This window comes from Corvus cornix, chromosome 10 (assembly GCF_000738735.6).
Source record: "Corvus cornix cornix isolate S_Up_H32 chromosome 10, ASM73873v5, whole genome shotgun sequence".
Classification (NCBI taxonomy): domain Eukaryota; kingdom Metazoa; phylum Chordata; class Aves; order Passeriformes; family Corvidae; genus Corvus; species Corvus cornix.
Window position 1 is genome coordinate 14,209,632 of NC_046340.1, and position 24,744 is coordinate 14,234,375.

At 38.7% G+C, this 24,744-nt stretch overlaps 1 protein-coding gene across 5 annotated transcripts in view; it reads left to right on the plus strand.

Annotated features, from left to right (window-relative positions):
• Nucleotides 1-24,744, plus strand: part of RNF111 (ring finger protein 111) — a 44,798-nt gene that overhangs the window by 16,859 nt on the left and 3,195 nt on the right. The window contains exons 3-13 of one of the 5 annotated variants that reach the window (XM_039557682.1): nucleotides 2,591-2,717; nucleotides 4,389-4,552; nucleotides 7,105-7,302; nucleotides 8,161-8,480; nucleotides 9,301-9,556; nucleotides 10,817-11,168; nucleotides 14,051-14,176; nucleotides 14,822-14,948; nucleotides 22,313-22,405; nucleotides 23,343-23,438; nucleotides 24,297-24,424. In XM_039557682.1, the coding sequence (XP_039413616.1) occupies nucleotides 2,591-2,717; nucleotides 4,389-4,552; nucleotides 7,105-7,302; nucleotides 8,161-8,480; nucleotides 9,301-9,556; nucleotides 10,817-11,168; nucleotides 14,051-14,176; nucleotides 14,822-14,948; nucleotides 22,313-22,405; nucleotides 23,343-23,438; nucleotides 24,297-24,424 (1,987 nt within the window). The remainder of the gene's footprint in view (nucleotides 1-2,590; nucleotides 2,718-4,388; nucleotides 4,553-7,104; nucleotides 7,303-8,160; nucleotides 8,481-9,300; nucleotides 9,557-10,816; nucleotides 11,169-14,050; nucleotides 14,177-14,821; nucleotides 14,949-22,312; nucleotides 22,406-23,342; nucleotides 23,439-24,296; nucleotides 24,425-24,744) is intronic. The other 4 variants (XM_039557679.1, XM_039557678.1, XM_039557680.1 and 1 more) reach the window with 4 other exon arrangements.

The window sequence follows — 24,744 nt, forward strand, 5'->3', positions numbered from 1 at the left end:
GTTATTTTCAGGAGAAGTTTTGTTTTTAAGTAGCTCACTTAAAATGCAGACTGAGTCAGTGGTGGCCCAAAGGCTAATTTACTCACAAATAGCTAGATTATAATTTGCTTACTGTGTTCTGTGATTCAGAAGATGACAGAGAGAAATAACGTATGCCTGCAGGAGGATGATTTTCTGTTTGTTTTGTAGCCATAGGTATTATTCTGAAAGTAGTACAAAATACGTCTCTTACGTCTGCGTAACTCTTTTGCCGTCAACAGTCCAGACTCCTCTTCTTGATGGGAGGTAACCTTCAAGAACTGCAGGGTTAGTATAGTTAACACTGTCATTATACAGATTTAGCTGGCTTCTTACAGCTTCAGTCATTTGAATGATACATTGATCAGGAAGGTATTAATGCTTTAAATTTTGCTTAAAGTTCTTTGCAGACAGAAGATGACTGGTCAGTGACTGGTATGTGCTAAAAGAGAAAAGTAAATTATACCTTATCGTGGTGGACTATATAAAACAATTGAAGAAATATTTATGTAGTTTAGAGTTGTTGTTTTTATGCTTTATTTTGAAGAAAGCATTGGTTCTTTGTATAGGAAAGTACTTCATGGGGTGAAAACCTCATCAGTTTGTGCTTTTGACTTGGGAAGGTGTTTTTAGAAGCATGAACAGTAGGAAATTGCATATGTCTGAACCATGTCTATGCTATATTCTACTTGGAGCAACTTCTACTGTTTTCCTAAAGATTTTCTTTGTTATTTTGGAAGTTGTAAGACCTGTTCATTCAGTACCAGTCCTGATGTTTTCTACAGTCTGATTTGCGTAGTCAGTAAAATCACATCTGAACTAAAGGTGTGCTTAAAAAAAAAGGGATTGAGTAAAATGAGCTTTCAAACCTTGAGAAAGGTATCTGAATTGTGTAGATATTCAGTTAAGAATTCCCTCTGGTTTTCATGAGCTAAGCTTGTGTCAGAATTTCTGAGGAGATGCACACTGTGAATTGCAGTATAGATCCACATGGCAGATGATTCTGTTCTCAAGGAGAACTTGTTTGTTTTCTCAAGTAACAAAATCATATTTAAGCCTAAATCTTTCTACTTTCGCATATGTCATAAATTTCAGTAAATACTGAGCCTGAGGACGTGTGGACTATATTTCAGAGAAGTGCAGGTTTGGAAGATAGAAGGACAAGTTGTGGATTTTTCTTAGTGACCTTTCCCCAGCTGCTTGGCTGGGTGGTTTTGTCTGAGAGTAGCTAAGATAGTTTTGTGTAAGGAAGCTGTTGCTTGTTTGCCCATGATAGGCACAATGTTTACATTCTTCTGGATGTGATGATGGATTTAGCTGCTGCTTTTCACTCTGAGTAATTGGCCTTTCAATATTTTCAATTTTGGAATGTGATGATGTTTTTTAGACATTGCAGTATTTTCAGTTTTCCCCAAAATTTCCATGCAAGTTCCGAGAATTAATTTTGTTCCACACTACTTCGAATTGCTGGAGTTTTTTGCGTACCACTATTTGGAAGCATCACTCTTTACATCTTCAGTCAGCAATCTTTCTGGGATAAATATGGTCAGAAACAAAGGCCATTGGAAAATAGGTAATGCAGTTTGGGTTTTTTTTCAGAGCATAAAAACTGATAAAAATAAAAAAGGATAATCTCTCCCACCATGTAATTGGGTAAAGCAGATGAGAATAGTCGGTCCATACAGGATGGAAGTGTTGACTTGAATGAGACCAAATTCTTGAAGCACTCCTTGAAGCAATTTGCAAAACCCAAAATGGTAGTTTGCAATTTCTAAGCTATACAGCTCATTTTTTTAGGAAGTTCTTTTGTGCTCAGTGACTAATCCGTAGCTCAGTTTAAGAATTGTAGGTAGCTCAGACTTGTTACTGCCAATGTTGCAGCTCTAGAGCAGTGTTTCATGTGTCTGCTTGTTAGGCTGGAACTTTAACCATTCTTCCTGAAGTGGAAGTTGTTTCCTATGAAAACTTGTCTCTTCTGTAGGGTTTTTGTTGAGGTTTTTTATCATTCTTAGTTTCTTTTTATCTTTCTCTGTCTAGTACAGATTGTGAATGCCACAAGATGTCTAGATACAAAGACGTTTATAAACACCAGGGGATTAATTTTGTTGTTGGTATAAACTAGTTGGTGCATAATTTTTCTTCTGTTGTCAATGCTTAGCTTGAGATTGATACCTATAAAAACACTTTAAAAAAAGCTATTAGTGATAACACACCACTACTGCTTTGCTAGCTTGGAAATGTTTTGTATTTTTATATTAAATGACTGGATTTTCATGGTGTTACAGATAATAAAATTCACTGTAATTGCTTTCAATGCTTGCAATGCAAGCTTGCATACCTACCCCACACTCAGTCTTCTGTCTCCTTACTTCATTTTGCTTCAGTATTTACAGCAGAATTGCTTCTTTTAATAATTAGGTCATGTATTTGACAGTTGCACCTAAGGTTTTGACACACACCATGGAATCCTCTGCCTACATATATTTTAAGTCTATGAAAAACAGTCTCTTTTAGTGACAGTTCCTGAGATAAAGGGAGTATATAAACTTTCTTCTTCCTTTTTCCTCATCAGGAAGTATCGATGAAGATGTTGTGGTGATTGAAGCGTCCTCCACTCCCCAAGTCACTGCTAACGAAGAAATAAATGTTACCTCAACAGATAGTGAAGTGGAGATTGTCACTGTTGGTGAAAACTACAGGTGAGATTTGCATTTCTTTGTAATAATAAAGTGTTGCTTGTCTCCAGGTTTGTTCCAATGCTTTGTGCCATTAAAAGCCCATAAGGTAAAGTCACTGGAGTTCTAACCAGAATGCACAGTATGCATTTTTGATTAAAAAAACCAAAACAAAACCCGAACAGTAACAAAAACCCCCAATCCTAAACCCCCAAACAAAGTAAGGACAAAAACCCCAAAGCACAGCTTTGCCAAAGCTAGAGAATTCGGCTAATCTGGAGTTGTTGAGGTGGCTCTATTAGTGTGATTGATGTGCAGAATTTGGGGGAAGCAAAGCTATGCAGTGAGATCCTAGAGAGAGCATGTGTAGGCTGAGTTGACTATCTAGGGATTAGCTGAGCATTTCTCAGGAAAGCAGCCTACTTTTTTGAAGCTGCTGCTGTATGTGCTGTCCTGTTCTTCCATGAATATCTGGAGGTTTTGTTCCATGTTTTCAGATTTTACAGAATCAAAGTGGAGTTCCTTGAAGAAAGGTTTGAATTTGAAGTTATCTAAAGCCAAATGCTTTTAAAAAATAAATAGCTTTGTATATTCCTAGCATCAATAAGACATGTTTTCTGTAATAGCCTTAAGACTTGAAAAAATTAATTCTTTCTTCCCTCACCTTCTGCAATGCTACAGCCAAAACAGCAGTAGCTCCATGGTGATTTGTGCAGTGGGTTTTGTTTGTTTTTAGTGAAGTCATTCCTTTTTCTTCACATTTTCCCCTTCTAAATTTCTGAAGTCTGAGTACATTGTTTTTCCAAATTGGAAAATAAGAGCCACTTGATTTATGTAAATACTGGAAAGTCAAAGTTTTTTGAGAGTGAAATGATAAATACAATACTGTAAAAATATTGTTCCCTTAATTAAAGACTGTATCCTCCAAAGAGGATATACACTCCAGAGATCATTGTCGTGAATGTTTGGGTTTGTATGGCTAAATTGAACAGAATGGGTGCTGAGTGTTATAATATAGAGATAAAACCATCCCTTCCTTAGGTGTGGTTACAGGTTTAGGATCTCCTCAAGCCACATTTCATTTTAGTTAGAGTATCACAAAAAGCTATGTTTGTTCTCCAAAGAGGGGAAGCAAAATATTAGTGAGAAGTCAAGAGATTTTGTACTGTCAAGACATTTTAGGAATTTGAAGTATAGAAATTATCCTCTGAAAGTACTCTGTCGCAAGTTAATGTGCAAAAGTACTTAATGTTTACAGATTTTGTCTTTGTAGTCCTGTCATCATTTATAGACCTGCTGTTCCAGACTGCATAGGAGTAGTATAGGATTTGGAGACTCTTCATTTACTGTTTACAAAGCTAGAACAACTTCAGCTATAGTTGCTGCTTGGCTTGGTTGTGGGATTTCACAGTGATTTTTTTTTTTTTTTTTTTTTAAGGTAGCTGTTTGCACATGGGACATGGTTTAAAGATCTTTAAACTTTTGGTGCTGGGCATTTGCTGTTACATTCTCTGCTAAAGGCTGCAAAAGTGTTCATAAGTGCATTTGGTGAAAGTGGATTCACAGGGTATCTCAATGTAACAAAATGCTTTTCTAATAATAAAAAAACTCCCAGTAGCTTGTCAAACATGCAGAGAAGAAATTAATAACGGCAAGATATAGGCCAGTAGCTAAGGTGTGTTACCCTTTGTTAAGGTCTCGTTCTGCTCTCGGACACTCGAGATCACACTGGGGCCAGAGCTCCAGTTCCCACGCTGCCCGGCCTCCGGAGCAGCGATCCCGAAGCAGGATCTCCACAGTCATTCAGCCCCTGAGGCAGAACGCAGCTGAAGTCGTGGACCTCACCGTGGATGAAGATGGTAAGTTGCATTGTCAGAGAAATCTCTTCAGGAGCAGGATGGGCAGTGTAAGGGCACTGGAGTTAATTGCATCAGATATAAGGTACCCTTCTATGAAGATGTCTGATTTCCAAGCCTGTCAGAAAATCCTCTTGTGCCTTTCCTTTCAAAATTAAAAGTTTAGCTATTTTCAGTGGGTTTTTTAGATCTAAAGATACAGTTTTTCTTCCAAAGCTGCCTTGGGTGTGTGTCTGAGGGCTGACTCACCAGGCAGAAATTACAGAACAGGTTGGAACTACTTCTTGAAAAATATGCACTTACTTCAATACAGCACTATAAAAGGAAAGTCTATCATTGCCTATGCTTTGGAATAGTGACTGTTCTTTCAGGCCTTGAAGTAAAAATAACTTTTAAAAAAAGAAAAAAGCCCAACCCTAAACTAGTAAAATGTGTTACGTTTCTGAAGCTGTAACCTTTCATTGGTTCCTAACATTAAAACTACTGACACTTAGTAAGTCTATTCCTGCAGAAAATCATAAGAGCAACTTCCAGGTATTATCAAAAAACTGAGAGAAGGAAAAACTGAAGCTCATGTACATTTTGCACATTTATATTTGTAGATGGTGGTGGTTTGGGGGATTTCTTTGGTGCATGTTATTTGTAATGTGAGCAGAAGTTTTGTCCTGTTATGGTTCTGTCCCTGAGTGCATTGCAAGCTTAGTATGTTGCAATATCTTATTCTTCAAGTTGTCTTGATTTTTGGGGTGGGTTGGAGAGTTGTAAAGGCTTGAGAATAGTTTTGGTTGGTTAATGGCTTTTAAGGAAGAGGATGAGTTGATGTACAGATTATTTTCTTTATGTATTTACTGTGAACTGCTCTTACCCAACAGCTCTACTGTTGAAGGGGTGGGATGTAGGTTTCTATTGCTTTAATTTAGTCTTAAAATTCATATTATAGAATTTAGTCTTATATTCAGAAACCAAGTTATTTTTAAAATTCACTTCTGTAATGTGTGTGTTAAAGACTAGCTGTTTCTCCCGCCTCCTAGAGGAAATGTCTAAGATGAATCTTCCAGGATTTAGGGAATATTATTTTGGGGTTTAAGCATCAAATTTCACGCATGAATTAGTGTAAAATGATCAGACTTCTGAATTAATACTGTTATAAGGCAGCTGTGCAGTTTATCCCAACTTCACTTACTTCATCAAAGATACTGGTCTTAAAACTTGGCTGGCTACTTCCCTGAGCATAAGGATCCTATCTCCATCTGTCTTCCTGGGTTCATGTCTGTGCAGTGTGTTAAGAAATGCAGTTTCTCTTAGCTAGTAATTTGAGATGGACCAAGCCCTCTGTTTTTCACTGGTTTGGGCAGGGGAGAATCAGAAGTGTCTGTAGGGCTGGTGGTGAAAGTCTCAGGCTGGTGGGGTACCTTGGCCTGAGGGAACTCAGTGTGGCCACTGACCTGGGGACTGGCTGATCACTTCTCATTGTAGGCTATACAAAGTTGCTCTTGTTTTCTGAATTTAAACATTAATATGTGTCTCCCAAAATGTCCTTAAAATAAATAAAATTAGTATATTGGAATGCCACATTAAAAGTGAGAGGAATTTAAATGTAGGTATCAGGTCATGTTTTTTTAATATGATGAGTTGGAAGACTTGCAAGAGAAGATATATTTATTCTTTTGCTCGCTGAGTTGCTGATACTCCTACTAGATCTAGAGAGAAATCTTGAAAGCTACTCATATTTTATTTTGAGACTTTGTGTAAGGGAAGTATTTGAAGTTTTTTGATGCCTTTTTTCCCCCCTGATTTCCATGCAGACGTTTTTACTAAAAAAACCTGAGTGGTTTCTGATAATTTTCCCTTGATGGTATCTCATATTCTTGGTCATTACTTAAGAGAAATTTCGAACTTGAAGTCTTTTTCAAAACTAAATTTTAATTATGCCACCAAATATAGTTTTAAATTTTAACTTGTTTATGATTATTTGGTAAAGGACAAGACACATCAAGTATTTTGGATTTCCAGGATATATTGCTCACTGTTAGCTTTGCACTGTGTAATATGAACAGGTATCTACCTTTAAGAGAAGGTAATCTGCTTTTAACATGTGTTGAGACTAGAAACCAAGCTTATCTTGCTAAAGCCTTTAGTACTATGCATCTGGAATGATTGAAGTTTGTAAAGTAGTACTGCTAGTTCAGATGTTATGCTGTTCTTGGTGAGTGATCTAGAAGTTTTTCTGTTCTTTGTAGGCAGTAAAAAGTTCTAAGGATAATATATATATGGATAATTATCCAGTAAATAAAACTTAAATGTCAGATTTGATTGAGAATTGATTTTATGTTAATTATTAAAATTTGAGTAGATGTAAAAAAAAAAAAAGAGAAAATAATTTAAATTTTCTTTCCACACACAAGCCTTGTCAGGTTTTTGTGTTCTTTCTTAGCTTCTGGCAAGGCCAGAATTGAGAATGTCTTGTGAAATAGTTCAAAAGCAGCAACAACAATAAAAAAAACCTCAGCAGATTTTAAAGCTTTAAGAACATGAAAGCTCTTCTATTTCACTAGAGCCGACAGTTGTGCCAACCACATCAGCTCGAGTGGAGCCGCAGGTTGTGAGTTCTGCTTCCACTACCAGCTCCAGTACGTCTACCTCAGAGCAGGCCTCTGATGCAGCTCCCAACGTCTCCACCAGCCAGCCCTCTGCAGCACCAGAGACCACTCCCAGTCTCCCCAGTGGCAGCACTGCTGGTACTTCAGCTGGAGGTACAGAATAAGAACTTTGAGCTGTTGTGTTGCCTCTGAGTACAAAGGAGGTAGAGGAAGTTAATCAGCATTCTCTAAATCAAGTGCCATGTGAACTTTTAGTACTGAACCTAACAGTAATAAGCTGAAAGGACAGGAATGTGAAAAAAATAATTGATTTCTCCATAAAGATACAGGAAATTTGCTGGAGCCCTCTGCTTTTGCCTGTTGGAATGATTTGGTTATATATAACAAACCACATCCTTGCTTTTTGAGGCGGTGGAATGTAGTTCACTGGTAATTAAGCCTCCCATTGCAGTATGTTACAGAGATGTTTTTTTAATGTGTGTTGTAAGGAAGTGAAGGATGTATCTAGATTCCTTGAGTGTATCTCCTGCTCTGGATCACCTGCTGGGAGCACATTTATACAGACCTGTATAGAGCTGTATATACAGGGAGCACTCATGACCTCACTGAAACAAAGCTGCCCTGTCTGCAAATGAGTTGAGGGACAATAAACCTGAGTGGATGACAGTTGCACAGAAATTTGAGGTCTCTGCACACTAACCACAGGAACAATCTTCCCTCCTTTCCCTGCTGATGACATGCGTTAAATTTGTGGAATAAGGCAAGTGTCAGTTCATGTACTCCACTGGTTGCCACGAGTACTTCCACCTGAACCATTCAGTTGTGGTTCATTTGGCAGGTATAGCTAAATCTTAGTTTTTGTATCTAGTTTGTTTTGTTATAGTCTAGATCTGGTATTCAACTGGTTAAATATTTAATCATGAGGTACAGGGTGTTTCTTTCTATTTAAGATGCTGCTTTACACCTTTACTAGTTTCTTTCACTTCAATATTAACTTTCTTTCTCTTCAAGATGAAATGAGAAGAGCTGCATCTAATTCGACACTGGAAACTGGCCCTCCGGCCATGCCAAGGCTACCATCGTGCTGCCCCCAGCATTCTCCTTGTGGAGGACCTTCACAGACTCATCATGCATTGGGGCACCCACATACAAGCTGCTTTCAGCAGCATGGCCACCACTTCCAGCACCACCACCACCACCACCACAATCCTCACCCAGCTGTCCCGCTATCTCCTTCGTTCAGTGATTCCAGCTGCCCTGTGGAAAGGCCTCCCCCCGTGCCTGCCCCATGTGGAGCAGGCAGCAGTTCTGGCACCAGTTACCACGAGCAGGCATGTTTAATCCTTGTGACTCACCATCACACCTTGTGACTTGGGATTTCAAGTTGTTCCAGATAAGAGAGAATAGGATAGGATGCTGAATTATAAATTACTCTCTTGCTCTGCATCAGACATTATAGAAGGGAACTAGAAGGAAAAATTGAACTATAATATATGTATGAACACAAAACCCTGAAATTTTATGGGAAGACAATCCTACAAGTAACCATTGACAGCTGACCTCTTGATGGCTGCAAGATGAGTATCTGCATAGCAAACCAAACATAGTTACCTTGAAATATTCTGCCCATCATAGCAGTTTTGCAATGCAAATTGTTGAGCTGCTTTGAGGGAAGAAAAATATCAAGTCTAATGTTCTGTATATAAGAAGTATAAAAGAGTTGCTCCTCTAAAAGCATTGGTTTTTAAGACCTTTTCAGTAGTTAAATCACGGATTTAAAACAATACAGTCATAAGAAAGAGCAGTACTGTGGTAACTTAAATTACAATATGCAGAACTCTCAATCTTATTTATCTATTGTTGTAGGGGTTTTTGTTGGGGTTTTTAGTTTGGTTGTAGGGGGGGGGGGTGTTTATTTTTCACAGAATCTATTGTAATGACGTTAGTCTCTCACCAGATTCAAGAATTTAGGAATAAGCAATGTTAACAATATTTAAAAAAATGGTTTAGTCAAGCCTTAAAACTTCAAAATTTGGATGCCAGTTGCTTGTGATAGTATTTATTTTTATTTTTTTTAAAAGTGATATTTGAGCGTAACTTTGCTTTCAGTGTCTGAAGAGTTGCTTGAAAAAAGATGGTTTGTTTCTGCAGCAGGCATTGCCAGTAGACTTAAGCAGCAGTGGTATCAGAAGTCATGGAAGCGGTGCTTTCCATGGAACATCTGCTTTCGATCCGTGCTGCCCTGGCTCTTCGTCACGCACGACGCTCTACGGGCACCAGGCGGGCGCTGGGCCCAGCCAGTCGCTGGCGATAGACGGGTACGGATCGGGCATCGTGGCACAGCCTCAGCCGCAGCCGCCGCCCCAGGCATCGCTCTCCTCCTGCCGCCATTACATGCATTCTCCTTGTAAGTACTGCTGGCACAGCTGCCCTGGCAGCGTGGGAAACATCTCCTGCCTGCTTGCATTGATCCTAGAACTGGCCTAGCAAAACATGGATTAAGAAATAATATAAACAGCTCATCTTACGCAGGGGGTTTGAACAGGATCAAGGTAAAGTTAAAATATTTTCTTCTGAGTGACCATAATAGCATTGAGAGTTCAAAACTGTATTTACTATGAAAATATTTTTTGTGTCCATTGTATTCTAGCACTGGCTTTTTGTTTACTTTTCCTTGGTTGTGGTCCCTTGTCCCATACTCAGAGTGAGATCTGCTTTAGAAGAATAATTTCTTTGATTGTGATTTCTTATTTTGGATTTTATTGTCTATAGAATAGTGAACCCGGAAAGGGGGGAGGGGATTGAACTTTAAAAATTAAACAACAAATGTAAAGTAAAATTGGAAGGGGATTCTCCCCTTCTACTCCTCTCTCATGAGACCCCACCTGGAATACTGCTTCAGGTTTGGGCTCCTCAGCACAAGAAGGACAAGCCTGTTGGAGTGAGTCTGTAGGGAGGACCATGAAAGTGCTCAGAGGGTTGGAACACCTCTGCTGCAGGGACAGGCTGAAAGAGTTGGAGTTGTTCAGCCTGGCAAAGAGAAGGCTCTGGGGAGACCTTATAGCACCTTCCGGTGTCTAAAGGGGCTCTAGGAGAGCTGAAGAGGGACTTTTGACAAGGGCATGTAGTGATAGGAAAAGGGGGAATGGCTTTAAACTGGAAGAGAGTAGGTTTAGATTGGGTTTAAGGAAGAAATTCCTCCCTCTGAGGATGGTGACACTGTGGCACAGCTTGCCCAGAGAAGCTGTGTTTGCCCCATCCTTGGAAGTATTCAGGGCCAGGCTGGACATGGCTTGGAGCAGCCTTGTCTAGTTGAAGGTGTTCCTGTCCATGGCAGGGGGTTGGAACAAGGTAATTTTTAAGGTCCGTTCCAACCCAGACCTTTCCATGCACCTTTTCCAGTGTGTATCACACAGATTTTTTGTTTTGTTTTGTTTTTTGCCAGTATTGGAAAACAGAATGCTTTTGGCTGCAGAAAATACAGGTTTCTTGGAGGATATATTGCTAGAATCACTTTATTTAAAAATTGCATAAACACATATTGCCATGTTGCCACAGTTTAAATGGGTGGAATAATACTGAAACACCTGTGTGAAGATACTTAAAATAAATTTAAGTTAAAACCTTCAATTGACCAAATTAAAAGCACCTGATGTTTTCATTGCAGATGCTTCCTTGACCAGACCTCTTCACCATCAAGCTTCTGCATGTCCTCACTCTCATGGAAATCCTCCTCCACAGCCACAGCCTCCACCTCAAGTGGATTATGTTATCCCTCATCCAGTGCATCCCTTTCATCCTTCAATCTCCTCTCATGCGTCTTCTCATCCTGTTCCACCTCCACCACCAACTCATCCCTTAGCCAATGCAGCTGCTCCAATACCACAGCATCTCCCTGCAACACACCAGCCTATATCCCATCACATCCCTGCAACAGCACCTCCAGCACAGAGGCTACATCCTCATGAAGTGATCCAGAGGATGGAGGTCCAGAGAAGAAGAATGATGCAACATCCAACGTATGTCACAAATGTACTCAGAACAATATCTAAACATATAATTAATTTCTCTCAGGCTTGTAAAATGTTGCATGTGAATCTCAAACTGTTAATTGCATGGTTAGGACCTGTTAGTGTTAAACCATGGTAAGAAGTGTCTTTACAAATCATCACAGTCACATGAGCATCAGGACTGATCCTGCTCTGTTATATCTCTCAGTAGTGTCTCCAGGTAAGGCGTGAATGGGGCATGGAAGATAAGGGGAGCTTGTTTCTCTTGCCCTTTACTCATCCTCTGCATACTAAGCAGGAATTCTTTTCAAGCTGGACAGCCTGGAGGGTACATCATAAACTCTGGTCAAATGTTCCTTGACAGCATGTTTTGCCTTGTTGATGCAGTTAAGATTCTTTTTATGTAACTAATACTTTCAAATGAAATGAATAAATTATCATAAGGGACCATTTACCGGGTTTAATTCCTATTAGAGACATGTATTTACTGCGCCTTTTGCTTTCGAAGAGGAGACTGAGAATGTGATCAATGTTGAAATGTAGCTTTGGTGATACTAAGACATGCTACTGTTGTTGCTTAACTAGATTGTTGATACTAGTATCAATGGATAGCAGGTCAGTAGTAGCTTTGTATTCACAGAGTGGCTGAACTTGTTTGAATTCTGGAGGTAATGTGTTTAAATATCTAAGAGAATTCCAAGAATGAGCTCTCTAGTTGTTGCTCCTAACTTTGTTATACAAATTTGACTCATAACTAACTTAAAACTCGTTTAGAAGTTAATGCTTAAAGAGAATTCTGCTTTAACTGCAACTTTTGAGGCAGTTTCCAGGTTATTTATATAAATATCTATAGGCAGTAACTGCCACAAATGGCACATAAGAGAAGCCAGTGGCTGTGAGACAGCAAGATAGCATTTTAAGGAAAAATAATAGTGCTAGCTATCTTATCAGATCTGGAAGTTTTCCAGTAGTTTGGGGACTGGAGTTGTGAATATTGGCATTTCTTAGCTTAGTGAATTTCCTTTCTATGTAGAGAAATTATAGGCAAATGTTGATAGGTTGTTCCTTGACATTCTCTCTGAAGTCACCAGTCTCGGGTCAGACAGTGCCAGTTTGCTCAGTGACATTTCTCCTCTTATAGTTTGGCTTGTAACTGTATAGAATTGTTCTGCTCTTGGTCTTTTTTTTCCCCTCTCTAATTCTCATTCAAATTATGTGCAAAATCAATCTTGAAATTATCTTGGCCCAGCCTCCTGTAAATCAGATTATACTGACAGCCAGAAAGTGGTGTATATTGCTCTGTTACCGAATACAGACTTGAGGCTGCCAGCAGGCTTGCAGTTCCTTCAGTTCTGTGTCCTGGAATCTTGAAGTGTTCTTAACATGTTGTTTCATCCTTCATTTCTACACATAACCTAAGGGATAATACCTTGTATACTTCCTGTCCAACAATATAGGACCTTTTCAGGATTGCAAGTAGAGATTGGTTAGTCTCCTCTTCTCACTGTTGTGTCTCAAATGTGAGTGCAACAGCTGTAACTTCCTTAGGGTTGTGGAATTGTCCTAAATGTGCAGAAGGCACCTGTATCAAGATGCACCGCATTTGTATAACTGCATTTGTATATGGGCTTTCTGTTTAATTTTTATCTAATTACCCACCCATAAAGACTGTGGGAGGGACAGCCTAGGAGTTTCACATTTATAAATTATTTCTGTAATTTAAAGATGTTTCTTTTAGATTAAAACTCAGTTTAGGGAAAATGAGGCGCTTTCCCCGCGCTTTCCCCGCGCTTTCCCCGCGCTTTCCCCGCGCTTTCCCCGCGCTTTCCCCGCGCTTTCCCCGCGCTTTCCCCGCGCTTTCCCCGCGCTTTCCCCGCGCTTTCCCCGCGCTTTCCCCGCGCTTTCCCCGCGCTTTCCCCGCGCTTTCCCCGCGCTTTCCCCCCGCTTTCCCCGCGCTTTCCCCGCGCTTTCCCCCCGCTTTCCCCGCGCTTTCCCCCCGCTTTCCCCCCGCTTTCCCCCCGCTTTCCCCCCGCTTTCCCCCCGCTTTCCCCCCGCTTTCCCCCCGCTTTCCCCCCGCTTTCCCCCCTTTTTCTTTTTTCCCAATGTGTTCTTCCAGATTTTTTCCCCATAGTTACTTGATTAGAATAGTTTGCTGTTAAATACATTTTTGCCTCTCTAGACATGGAAATTTACAAAATGTCTGGTCTACTTCATCAAGTAGTTTAAGGTGGTACTGAACCTGGAGAATGTATCCTGCTTTTGGTAAAATCCAAGTTTTTAGGTTGAATAATAAACCATCCTTTCTGCATTGAAAGCAATGGAAAGAAAAATCCTAATCAATTTCTTTCTGTGGTAAAGTAACAGAAATCAGCCAGCAAGGTTTTTTTTTCAAATCCATAGTTGTTCTGCAGCAGCTGGCATGGAGAAAAACTGTGTGCTCTTATTACCTGAGCTGTGATGCAAACATGTTTCAAGGAAAATGTCCTCTGATTAGTGTATTAAGTTTCCCCTAACTACTTTTGCTGGTATCGTTTTACTAGAAATAATCTGCTGCAGAGCTGTGAATGGCACCAAATCTGAACATGATTGTCATGTGGCCCTCACTTTCCTACCTGCTCGCTGAGGTTGGGATTAAACACTTTGTCAGGCTCTGTAGTCGTGTCTGCCAAGTGAAGGGCAGATCACTGTAGCTGAAGCTGGCTTTGAATACGAAATCTGTGTTAAAATTAGTTTGTAACTTATATCTAAAGTGGAAATCAAAATACTGCATGGGGAGCTTCTTATTTTAAAGGCATTGTAGTAGCTCAGTCTGCAACATTTTTGTTATGGGTGTTGGTTTCTTCATACTAAAAAGTATGTGAAATTAATGGTGGCTGTTCTTTGTTGTTTAGACGCGCTCATGAGCGGCCTCCTCCACATCCTCACAGAATGCATCCCAATTATGGTCATGGGCATCACATCCATGTGCCTCAGACTATGTCTTCCCATCCTCGACAGGCTCCAGAGAGATCTGCCTGGTGAGTAATCAGACACTGTTTGAGCTCTTGGGGCTCAGGACAGGAGACCATAATGTGCTGATCAGTGCTGATAATGCTGGCTGTGGTTTTAAAAGGTGCTGTATGTACCTGTAGTTTAAAGTTTGTAGATGTTGATATGACTTGGAAATACTGCTTTGAGTACTCAATATCTTAAATATATTTCTAGTGTTTTTTAAGGTTTGGAGTTACAGGCTAGTATGTTCTCTCCCCTCTTTGTCCGAACTTATTTACAATTGCATCAGGCCCACTTATGAAGCATGCACTTAAGTTCAACAATATATTTATTATTTAAAAAAATACTCTTGGCCATTAGTGAAGAGGTGCATGAATGTCAACTGCGGCTCCCACAGCATGTGCTGCAGAGAAGACTCCACGTGGATAATATTACTGGGCACAATAAATGTGGAGTTGTCTCTATTTTTTTCATACTAAATCTTCACAGCTTTTTTAAAAAGAACTTTTACTTACAGGAGGATTCTTTAGCAAAGTTTAAATATGGTTAAAAAAAATTCTTGCGTAAAACTGTTGTAGCTGTATTGTGTTGTAGGCTCTCCAAAGCAGTGGGATTGTACATAGGAGGCAAGCTGTTCCTTTACTGTAATGCCACTTTCATTCATGTGACAGGGAACTAGGAATTGAAGCTGGTGTGACTGCAGCCACTTACCCTCCAGGGCCCTTGCATCCTCACTTGGCCCACTACCATGCACCTCCTCGACTGCATCACTTGCAAATAGGGGCTCTTCCTCTAATGGTAAGGAGATAGCTTATGGAAAATTATGATCATTGGTCACTATGATTTTGTTTGTCAGGAAAATGGGATGTTTCTACATTGCTGCAAAAGTGCTTAAACTGAATAAGAAAATATTTCACTGTGTCTGTCTGTGTGTTACTCCCAGCGAGGGAGCTTGAGCAGGCCCATTGTGTAGTGAGAGAACAGTATAGGGACATCTACATTTCTAACTTCAGCTCTTGTAAAATGAAACATACTTGAATTAAATTGTCACTTGCATTGCAATGCATTGACCCTCTGCATCTGATTTTTAAAGTTCAGATTATTCTTTATTGAGTTTTGGATTATTAAAGGTACCAACTTTCCACCCAGTGCATGAGTATTAGCACTGATTCTTTCTTTTTAAGGTGTGTATACACACAGTTAGAATTCCAGATAGAGATTTGATTGTCTTCAAATAATATGTTATTCATCAACCTAATTCTATGTGATAAAGTATATGATTTTGTAGCATGAAGTGTTACAACCTGCAGGAAGTGTGAGGGTAAGATAGTCCCCTGTTAAACATCATTTTTGTAGTATGCAGTAGAAAAAACCAAAACAAACCAGCATATCTTTACTCTTGTTACAAAGTATTGTTTTTGAAAGAATGCTTACAGGTTTAGTTAAAATTTTTTAAAATTTTGTTTAATGAAAATTCACGGAGAAACAAATTTAGTTTAGCTGAGTATATTTAGTGTTTCTGTGTGGTCAAGCAATAATGTTTAATCCTCTTAAAGCTAGTTAATCTAATCAAAATTGTGAGATCATCTGTAAATGAATGCTAAAATTATAATTTAAAAAAACCCTGCAAGTCTCATCCTTTCAAAATTTCTCTGTTAGTAGCCTGAATTGACATCTGGGGCGTGAACTGTAAATTTACAACCAAACTCTAGTAACTGTCTCCAGTCTGGTCTTGCATTGCGTGTTCCTCACTCTTTAACTACCAGATGTGATAATCCTTAAGTACCTCCCTGATACATGAGAGTTGGTTGTTCTTGGATGCTGCTTTCATATTTAGCACAGACTTTCTAAAGCAGTCTGTAGAATTTGATATTTTAGTGTAGCTAATGAGATTCTTCTTGCATAACTGTCTCCTGTGTGTCATCTCTTCAAACTAAGTTTTTCTGCATTCTTCAGTTAGGTGTCTGCTTTTTCAAGTGGATGAAAGATGGCTTTACTCTCTCACGTTGATTTCATGTGTTGTACTGTAACAGATAACATCAGCTGCTTTAGCTTCCCTCCTAACAGTTCAGGGAACTGTAGTTGTGTTAGGAGGCAACAAGTTAAACCTGTGCCTCTTTTAGCTCGTTTTCTGTCAGGGCTAGTAAGTCATCTGTGGGATTTACTTCAATTGTCACCATGAAGTTTCTAGAAACTTAGGAGTTGTGATGATCCTCATATTACAGTGTGATGAGAAACTTGTAACTGTATTTTAATTGGGGTGTTCCTGCAGCTAAAATGTAAAATACATAAGCAGATAGTTGGCACCCTACTCTTTTTCATCTTTTTAGCAGTAGAAGAGAAGAAAACTATGATAGAGAACGTTCAGAAGTATTTCCTGAATGTGTGATAAAATATTTTAGGGATTTCTGCTCTTCTGCTTGGTAACTACAGTTTCTAATTGGTAAAAGTGGCAGATGATATAAGGGTCTTTAAGTCTACAGAAATTTGTGCAAGTGTTTATGTAGGGATATTTGATCCTTATAACAGTAATTAATGAGTCGCTGAGTGAAACTGAAGTTGTTTGTGTTTTGAGGCTTTGCACACACTGCACTGACAGCATTTTGTATCATGAGCAGACTGCTCTAAGCAGCACTTCCTCAAGTGTTTGGGATGTGGTTTGAACCCCGCTGTGATCAGATTGAGCGTTATGGCTTTGAAGTTGTGTAGAGTCTTTGACTAATTTTAAGTGTATTCACACACTAGAAGAACATGAAGGCAGGTTAGAGCACTGCTAGAAGTTACATATACAATGAGTTCAAAGCATTACAAATGCCTTTTGATGACTCTACCCCTGCTATGGCAATAATGAAAGTCACAGGTTTTGTTCGCTTGTGTGTGAGAGTACAGCAGATCTGTCAGCAAAACTTATTTTGAACAGAGAGCAAGTAGTCAGTGAAGTTTTTCATCTAACAAACTTGACTGGATTTTAAACATAAGTGCTGTTTTAGGCAACAGATTATTTGTATCTGCCACCTGTTTTTTTCTTTGTAACTTTAGGAGTAGGGGTGGGAGAGGAGGGGCTGAACTGTGATTAGAGTCCCTCTGCGAAGTCGTTAATGTCCTAAGAAATGCTTCCTTCTTTACGTACAGAGGGTACTAAACAGGAGTTTCATGAGTCATATTCTTTGATGCAGATATCATAAACTATTCTCTTTTTTTTTGAGAGGGGCTGTCTTTTAAAGTAACTGATGCAGTCACTCTGCTAAGAATTTCATTAATATTGAATCTGCTTTCTGAAATGGCTTGCAGCACAATTGGCAGTGTGCCTTTTTTATGTGGAGTACTGAAACCCCTTCAAACTACCACCAGACTGTAAAGGACGTAATGGATTATTTGGGCTTCAATGACATTAGTACTCTATCAGTTTCTGATTTTAATTAGATGTAGATGACCAAATCTTCATCTACTCAGTGCTGGAATGCAGACTGCAGTTTTAATCCTCAGGGAGACAAAATGATAAAAATATGTGGGGGAAGGTATTCAGCAGCTTTGACAGTCTAAATAGAGGGTTGGGGGGAAAAAAATCTCCTTTTCTACTAGTTTGGAAGAGATTTTTACCTGTTTAAGTGGTGTTTTAGGAGAAGTCCTAGATTAAAAGCGGTTAGGAAGAGCTTTCTTGATATCTATGTATCCAAGGGTCGGGCTGCTTCCCTCCTTGATTTAATATAATTACTTTGGGACCATAGCTTAGACTTTGTGTTCGCTACTGTTTTAAGGCCATGTGTGTGCTGAGGAAAGAGCTGTTGAATGAAATCCATTCTGGACAGATACCCATTCTGTTAACTGATCATTTTAAGGAAGACTCAAGTGAAGATCAGTGCATGGCATAACTAATGAAACATTAGACAAGAAGGATGCAGGACACAAAGGCTTTTTATCTGTTCCTCTGTTCTTCTCTGATACCAGTGTTTGTTGTTAGATGCCACTTCTATTTCTGTTTACTCTGGCTTCCTTTGGCTGCTCTTTTGCCGCTGTTAATGAAAGGCTTTTTGACTTGGGGTTCTGGCACTGTTTACCACATCAGGGTGGGCAGGATGGCAATTTCTGTAATTCATTATGGTGTACGGTGTTCAGATTCTTGACTCTAGCTGCTTCTGCCCTTTTGAGTAGTCTGTTGAATGTGAATTTCAGGGTAGTGGTGGGGGAATTATTTGGACTTTGTAGTTTGCTAGGTATGGTGTAATAAATATCTCTAGAGTTGATGCAAGCTTTGAGAAGATTCCTTAATTTATCTGTGAACCTGCAGCTTCTCAGTCTGAGGGAGATCTTTGGATCATATTTTAAAAGAACCAAAACCCCAAACAAACAACCCCCCCGAAGCAACAAACAAAACAACAAAAGCCCCACACAAACCCCAAGCAAACCTAAAGTTTCTTATGGTACCTTAATCATTACTCTCAGGTGTTTCACATCCAGCTTTCAATATGCTGTGCCCCCTTTTTCTTCTATTGCAGAGCCTTACTGTTTTGTTCCTTTACGTGTGGATTGATTCAGTGTGTTTGAGGCTGTCTTTACACTTAGCTGTGAAAATCAGTAGGGATTTGGAGGTGTAGGCCAGTAGGTCCCAGCACATTATGGTGGTTGTGTGCTGGTCAGAATAATATTGCTCAGAGTGTAGTCATGCAGGTATTGCAGCTCTAAGAGATGCAACTGTTCTGTACCCCAAAAGCCAACAAGTTTCTGTAAAATACCTGAACAGTTAAGGCTGTAATTTGATATAGTGATAGTAGTTCAAGATGAACTTCAGGTTTGAAATAGCCTTGATTAGCTGCATCAAAGAGAATTGCATTTTTAAGAAAATGGAATTTTGTCCTGCAGCTTCTTCTTTTTTTCTTAATATAAACATGAATTACTGTTATTTTTTTGTAGAATACAGGCTATTGAAGAGCGCTCATTTCATGTTCCCCTCAGACACAGGTACCACTGGGTTTTATCTATGCAGCAGATAGTACTTGTTACTTCACCCACTGCTTTTGTATGAAGACTGCAGCTTTTCCTTGTTTGAATTTGGCTTATTAAGACATTAATTGATGAGCTTTACTACTTTTTGTATATTGATGGTAGCTGAGCAGTTAGTTGTCTGAAAAGGCTTACACTGGGGATTTGTTCTAATACATATGATGATCATACTTAATGTGAACCATGAAGGCTGGGTGGACAAGATAAGTAGTATCTTAGGAATTTCTCCACTGACTCTGGCAACTGAAAAGCTGAAAGATCCTGCAAAGACAGAGGGTATTTAAAGGAGAGAAGTAGCAAGGAAGAAAGTCTTCTCTGCAGGTTAGGTGTTTCAAACTGTTGAGAATGTTTGTGTTGTAAATGGTTCAGACTTAGCCTTGAATTGTTTTAGTTGCTGCAGATTTTTGTGGTCATGGGAAGTGTCAATAGAAAGTGCAAAACAAGAAACAAATTATACTTCTACAATTCTTGGCAGACTTGTGCTGGAATTTGCATGTCCAGAATATATTGCTTTAAAGTATATATTTTAATTTGTCTGTATCCAAAAGAATATATACAAACACTTAGTGCAGATTGGCATTACCTTTAACTGCTTACATTCTTCATTAGCTTTAACCTTTTCCTTTTTTCTTACATGAAAGCTTAGTGAAAACAAACTTTCATTTGTGTGAAGCTCTTTCAAGAGAGCTGATATCTTTTTGCATTTGAAACTTTGAAACTGTCAAAGGGATTTTAGTAAGACTGTTCTTAGTTGGGTATTATTGGTAGTTCTCTCTTGCAAATATTTTCTCCATCTTGTAGTTGCAAATGTACTTAGTTAAAATCTTGCTGTGTTAGCAGACTGCTTATTCTGCAGGTGTAAAAGAACTGTTTTGATTTTTTTCTTAGAGACATTTTTTCAGAGTACCATTTTACCTGGCCAGAAATGTAAGCTGTGCTCTGAGGGTATTTTATAAAAGAGCCTGTATATAATGTATGTTCAGGTAATTTAGCAGAGGTGTTATGCCATCCCCATCAAGATAATATGAAGGCCCATTTATTAGCATGAAAACACATTCTCCCACACAACATTTGTTGTCTTGAGTTCAGTAGTTAATTGTGATAGGTACTCTGAACAATTTTGGTTTTGTACTGTTAAAATTAAATTTAGTAGGTTTTAGTCTCCAATAGCAGAATTTCTTCCAAATAGAAGACCTGTCCAGGTGCGTGTCACTGCAGTTGATAAACTGACTGTTGGGGCAATTGGAACTGTAATTATGGAATTACAGCAATACATCTGTGACTTTGCAGCTCTTGTAATGATGTAATATCTGCACTATCAGATCCATTGTTTTCCAGAAGACTGATTTCAAATTCTGGTCAATAAAGGACCAGGCACTGAATATCACTTCTGAGACTTAGGCTAGTTTTTGTCAGGAGTTTCCTTCCTCTGAGTGGTGGCCATCAATTCACAATGTTGTAATAGACAATAAAATTTTCCAAATTATGCCAGACAGGTCTATGCCTAGTAAAAACCTGGCACAGTAAGTATGTTCATAATGTGAGTGAGTGACCTAGTTCCTTAAATGCATTTTCGGTAATTGAAAGCTGAAGTAGAATTACACATTTAAATGCAGAATGAATCATAAATCAGTGATTATCTGAGACAGATTTCTTACAAATCAGCATATTTTTAGTCTCCTCCCCCAAAATTCCTTAGTTACAGCCACGGTTTATGTTATCAGACATTAAGACCTATGATACCAGCAAATATTACTTAGATGAAGTGGTTTGATATGGACATGAATATGCATCTTTGGTTTCTGTTACTCTGGTTTGTTAAAATTCAAGACCAGTGTTCTGGCTGTGTTTGTGGAGGATGTTGGCACTACATCATCGTTTGACAAGCACCATGTAAACTGCTTTAAAATAATCAGATTCTGCCTTTCTTTTCTGGAAAAAAAATATTTAGGGCAGAGAAATCTTTTCTATCCCTGTCAGCTTTTAGTTACAAGACTGGATTTGAAAACTGTAGAAAGGTAGCTAGCTTATTGCTCTTTTATTTGATGTGGGGAGCTTTGTCTAGGTCTGCTTTTCCACAGTGCATTCATTGAGTTTTACACCTTTATATGTGTTAAACTTGGAAGTGTTGGATGGAAAGAAGAAAAGTGGCATGTGAATACTTGACATCATGAATAGTATCTGGGATATCTGATCTGTGGACAGCCTCATGAGATGAATTTTGAGCTGTCATATACAGCAGCAGAGGCATTATCAGCTGATAGCATTCAAGTATTTCCAAATGGATTGCTGCTTACAGTCTTCTCTCGGTGTGCTGTGGGATTGAGTGAACTGAATCTGCTGATCATTTTGGGTTTATTTCACCTGTTCATTAAAAATTGCTACTGGTATATTTCTGACAAAAAAATCAATGCCATTATTCACTCATCTTGCTGGGGTAAAAAAGGAATGCAGCAGCCCTGCTGTGGAGGTTGTCCCTGCTATATTAACTATCCTTCAGCTTTGCTTTATGGAAAGTGCTGGTGCATGAAGGGCCTGTGGGGTATAGCACTGAACACTGGTCTTTTGTTCACTGCTTATATCTCTTACTGTGCAAGAAGGTTAGTGGATGCTTGAATGTAGTGTTAACTGTGACTTTAGATGCGAGTTTTGAGTGCTAATTTTTATCTGCCTCTGAAGTTGAAGTGTGTCTGAAGATGTTCAGTTGTTTGAGTGAGATAAGAATATTGGCTGCTTCTTCCAGACTGAGTTTTTTAGGCTTTTTTCTCCTGTGGTACCAAAAGCTTACATTTGAGAATCTATAGCGAGTCCTCTTTTTAACTTCGTATGTAGCTGTTAGGTGTTCTGTTTACAAAAATAGGTAGATATTTATGGTGGTTTATATAATGTAGGTTGAGATTTTGGGACTTGGGAATTGTAATGCAGATGTGGAGAGATTACAGGAGAGATCTAGTCTCACTTCTGTTTTGCTTCTGGTTATGTTTAGATGTGTCAGAGTGGTGTTTGTCTTGTGCTGTCAGTTGGAATCGTATGCTCAGGCTGAGGAGTATAAATAATAAGTGATTCAATGAAAGCAAAAGGAACTTAAATTTTTCAAAGTGAACAGTAAAATACTGAAACTGTTCTGAATAGGTTTAACTTAACATCTGCTGTTTGAATAGGTACCAGACATGGCGGGCTACCCTCACATCCGTTACATTTCATCGGGATTGGATGGAACTTCATTCAGAGGCCCTTTCAGGGGCAATTTTGAGGTTTGTAATAGAATAAAACTAGATATATGTCAAAATGTGTCATGAGGGAATATGGGGAGGGTGTATGATAGAGCTAGTTCTGTGTATAGATAGAAAAGAATCATAAAGAAAATACCCTTTACTTACAGAATGCCCTCACCATTGTGGAGTGGGACAAAAGCATATTGAAAAGTTGGTCAGGAAAAGGTGCCCTGGACAATGCAGGTTAGGTGGCAATTAACTGACAGTACCTCTTGCTGTGCATACCACCCATCAGTAGGACAGAGTAGTCATACAACATTCTTGCAGAAGGTAGTGGTGTCTCTGAGTAACTGTGCCAGGATCCTCCAAGTGAGGCTGAAACTTGGCCATGTGAACAGTGCTGTCCTGTTGTATAGTGCAGGAATTGAAATGGAGTGAAGGAAAAAAAACCAGGAGAACATAAAAGGTATCAGATGCAGAGAGTTAATGACCCTATCCACTGAAAACCTCTTCAGTGACATCTCATGGTTGTAATAAACTCATTGCTGGAGAAAAATAAATCAGTCATTGTATTTCAACTTAAGCAACTCTTTTTTTTCTTCAAAGCCTTAATGACTGTTAGAAAGCAAATATTTACATAGCATATTTTAATTGTCTTTTCCTCATTAGACACAGAAGATACAGAAGTATGTGTGAACATACTGATAGCCATTCCTAGCTGACAAACACTCATTTTATTGTAGTATAGTAGTATTTCCCTAGAACTAAAAATACCAGACAGTGTTGTGTGGGTTTTTCTACAGAAGCCCATCACTTTTCCCACACAACATACTCTTTTTGGCTTTGCCTATATTTGAGTAAGTCAGGAAATAAGTTTGTCATTCTAAAAATGAAAATGGGTTAGAATAAAATAAATACTTCCTCAAGGTAGTTGAAATAATAGCTTTTACACTGTTTATTCCTTCATGATTTTTAGGAGCTGATTCACTTGGAGGAACGACTAGGCAATGTTAATCGTGGAGCAACACAGGGAACTATAGAAAGATGCACATATCCCCATAAATACAAAAAGGTGAGGATTTGTCAAATTGTGGCCTGCCTGTAATATTTCTTTGAACATAGAATAATGTTTATGGTTAGCTTAAATCTGCAGAAATGTCAGTGTCAAAGAGGGCATGTTTTCTCTATCTTGAAATTTCAAGGATTGTAAACAAAGCTTACAATGCCACTTGTTTCACAAGGAAAATTTAAAATTAGTTCCTTAGATAAAGAGCTATGTGATGAACAAAAGTGGTGTGATATGATTAACTTGTTCAGTAGTTACAAGTAGCCTTGTGAGTAGTGAAATAACTGCTGGTAATAGCAAAATTGTCAACAGACTTCAGTGATAACTCATAAACTAAGGCTTTACATTGGCAGTAAATAGTTCACAGTGTTTCCCTGCGTGGTATATATCAATTTAACCTTTACTTTGAACACATGGGTACGGCTGGAATACTAGGAGGTTTTGAATCTGGTACACAGTTTTGACAACTGAGGTCGTCTCTCAGTTGGAGTTCAGTCTATGATCATACCCAATCCCATCAACATGACATTGTTATTTCGTACTTGATAAATAGTGACAAGACACTAGGTTGATTTTTTTTTTTTTTTTTTTTTTCCATGAATGGAATTAAGATATTTAGACATAGACAATAAGTAAAAGGACTGGTTACAGCACTCTGAAATTAATAGCCCAGTGGACTTCTGTAATTAACAACAGTTAAATCTGAAATGTCCTGGGTTTTGCTCTAAGTGCTGGTTTTTGATTCATTTTGATTCAAATTCATTTGAATAAATATTAGAAAATGTTTTCAAAGAAATATGTGATGAATATGTATCAAAACCAGATTTTACTCAGTTTGTCAATAATGTCATCTCTACTAATAAGGTAACAACTGATTGGTTCTCACAGAGGAAACTGCACTGCAAACAAGATGGGGAGGAAGGAACAGAAGAAGACACAGAGGAAAAGTGCACCATCTGTTTGTCTATATTGGAGGAAGGTGAAGATGTCAGGTATACAACACTGAATATCAGAATATAATGGTAATGTTCTGGCTTTGATACTAGAATCTGGTGCACTGCTTTACAGCACTGCCCAGGTTAACAGTTGAAATTAACTACTGTCATTGAACTAATACAATAAAACAAGTTGCGGTTGAAAATACACGTTTTTCAGTCTGTATTGTCTGTAGGTAGAATGTAGGTTATTTTATTACAATCTCCCATAGTTTGACTGCTTGTGTTACAATATGAGCCCAAGCTGATGCCCTGAATTAATCAGGACTGTTAGTCCAGTTTTTCTGGAGTAATGCAACTTAAATTCCAGCAGGTTT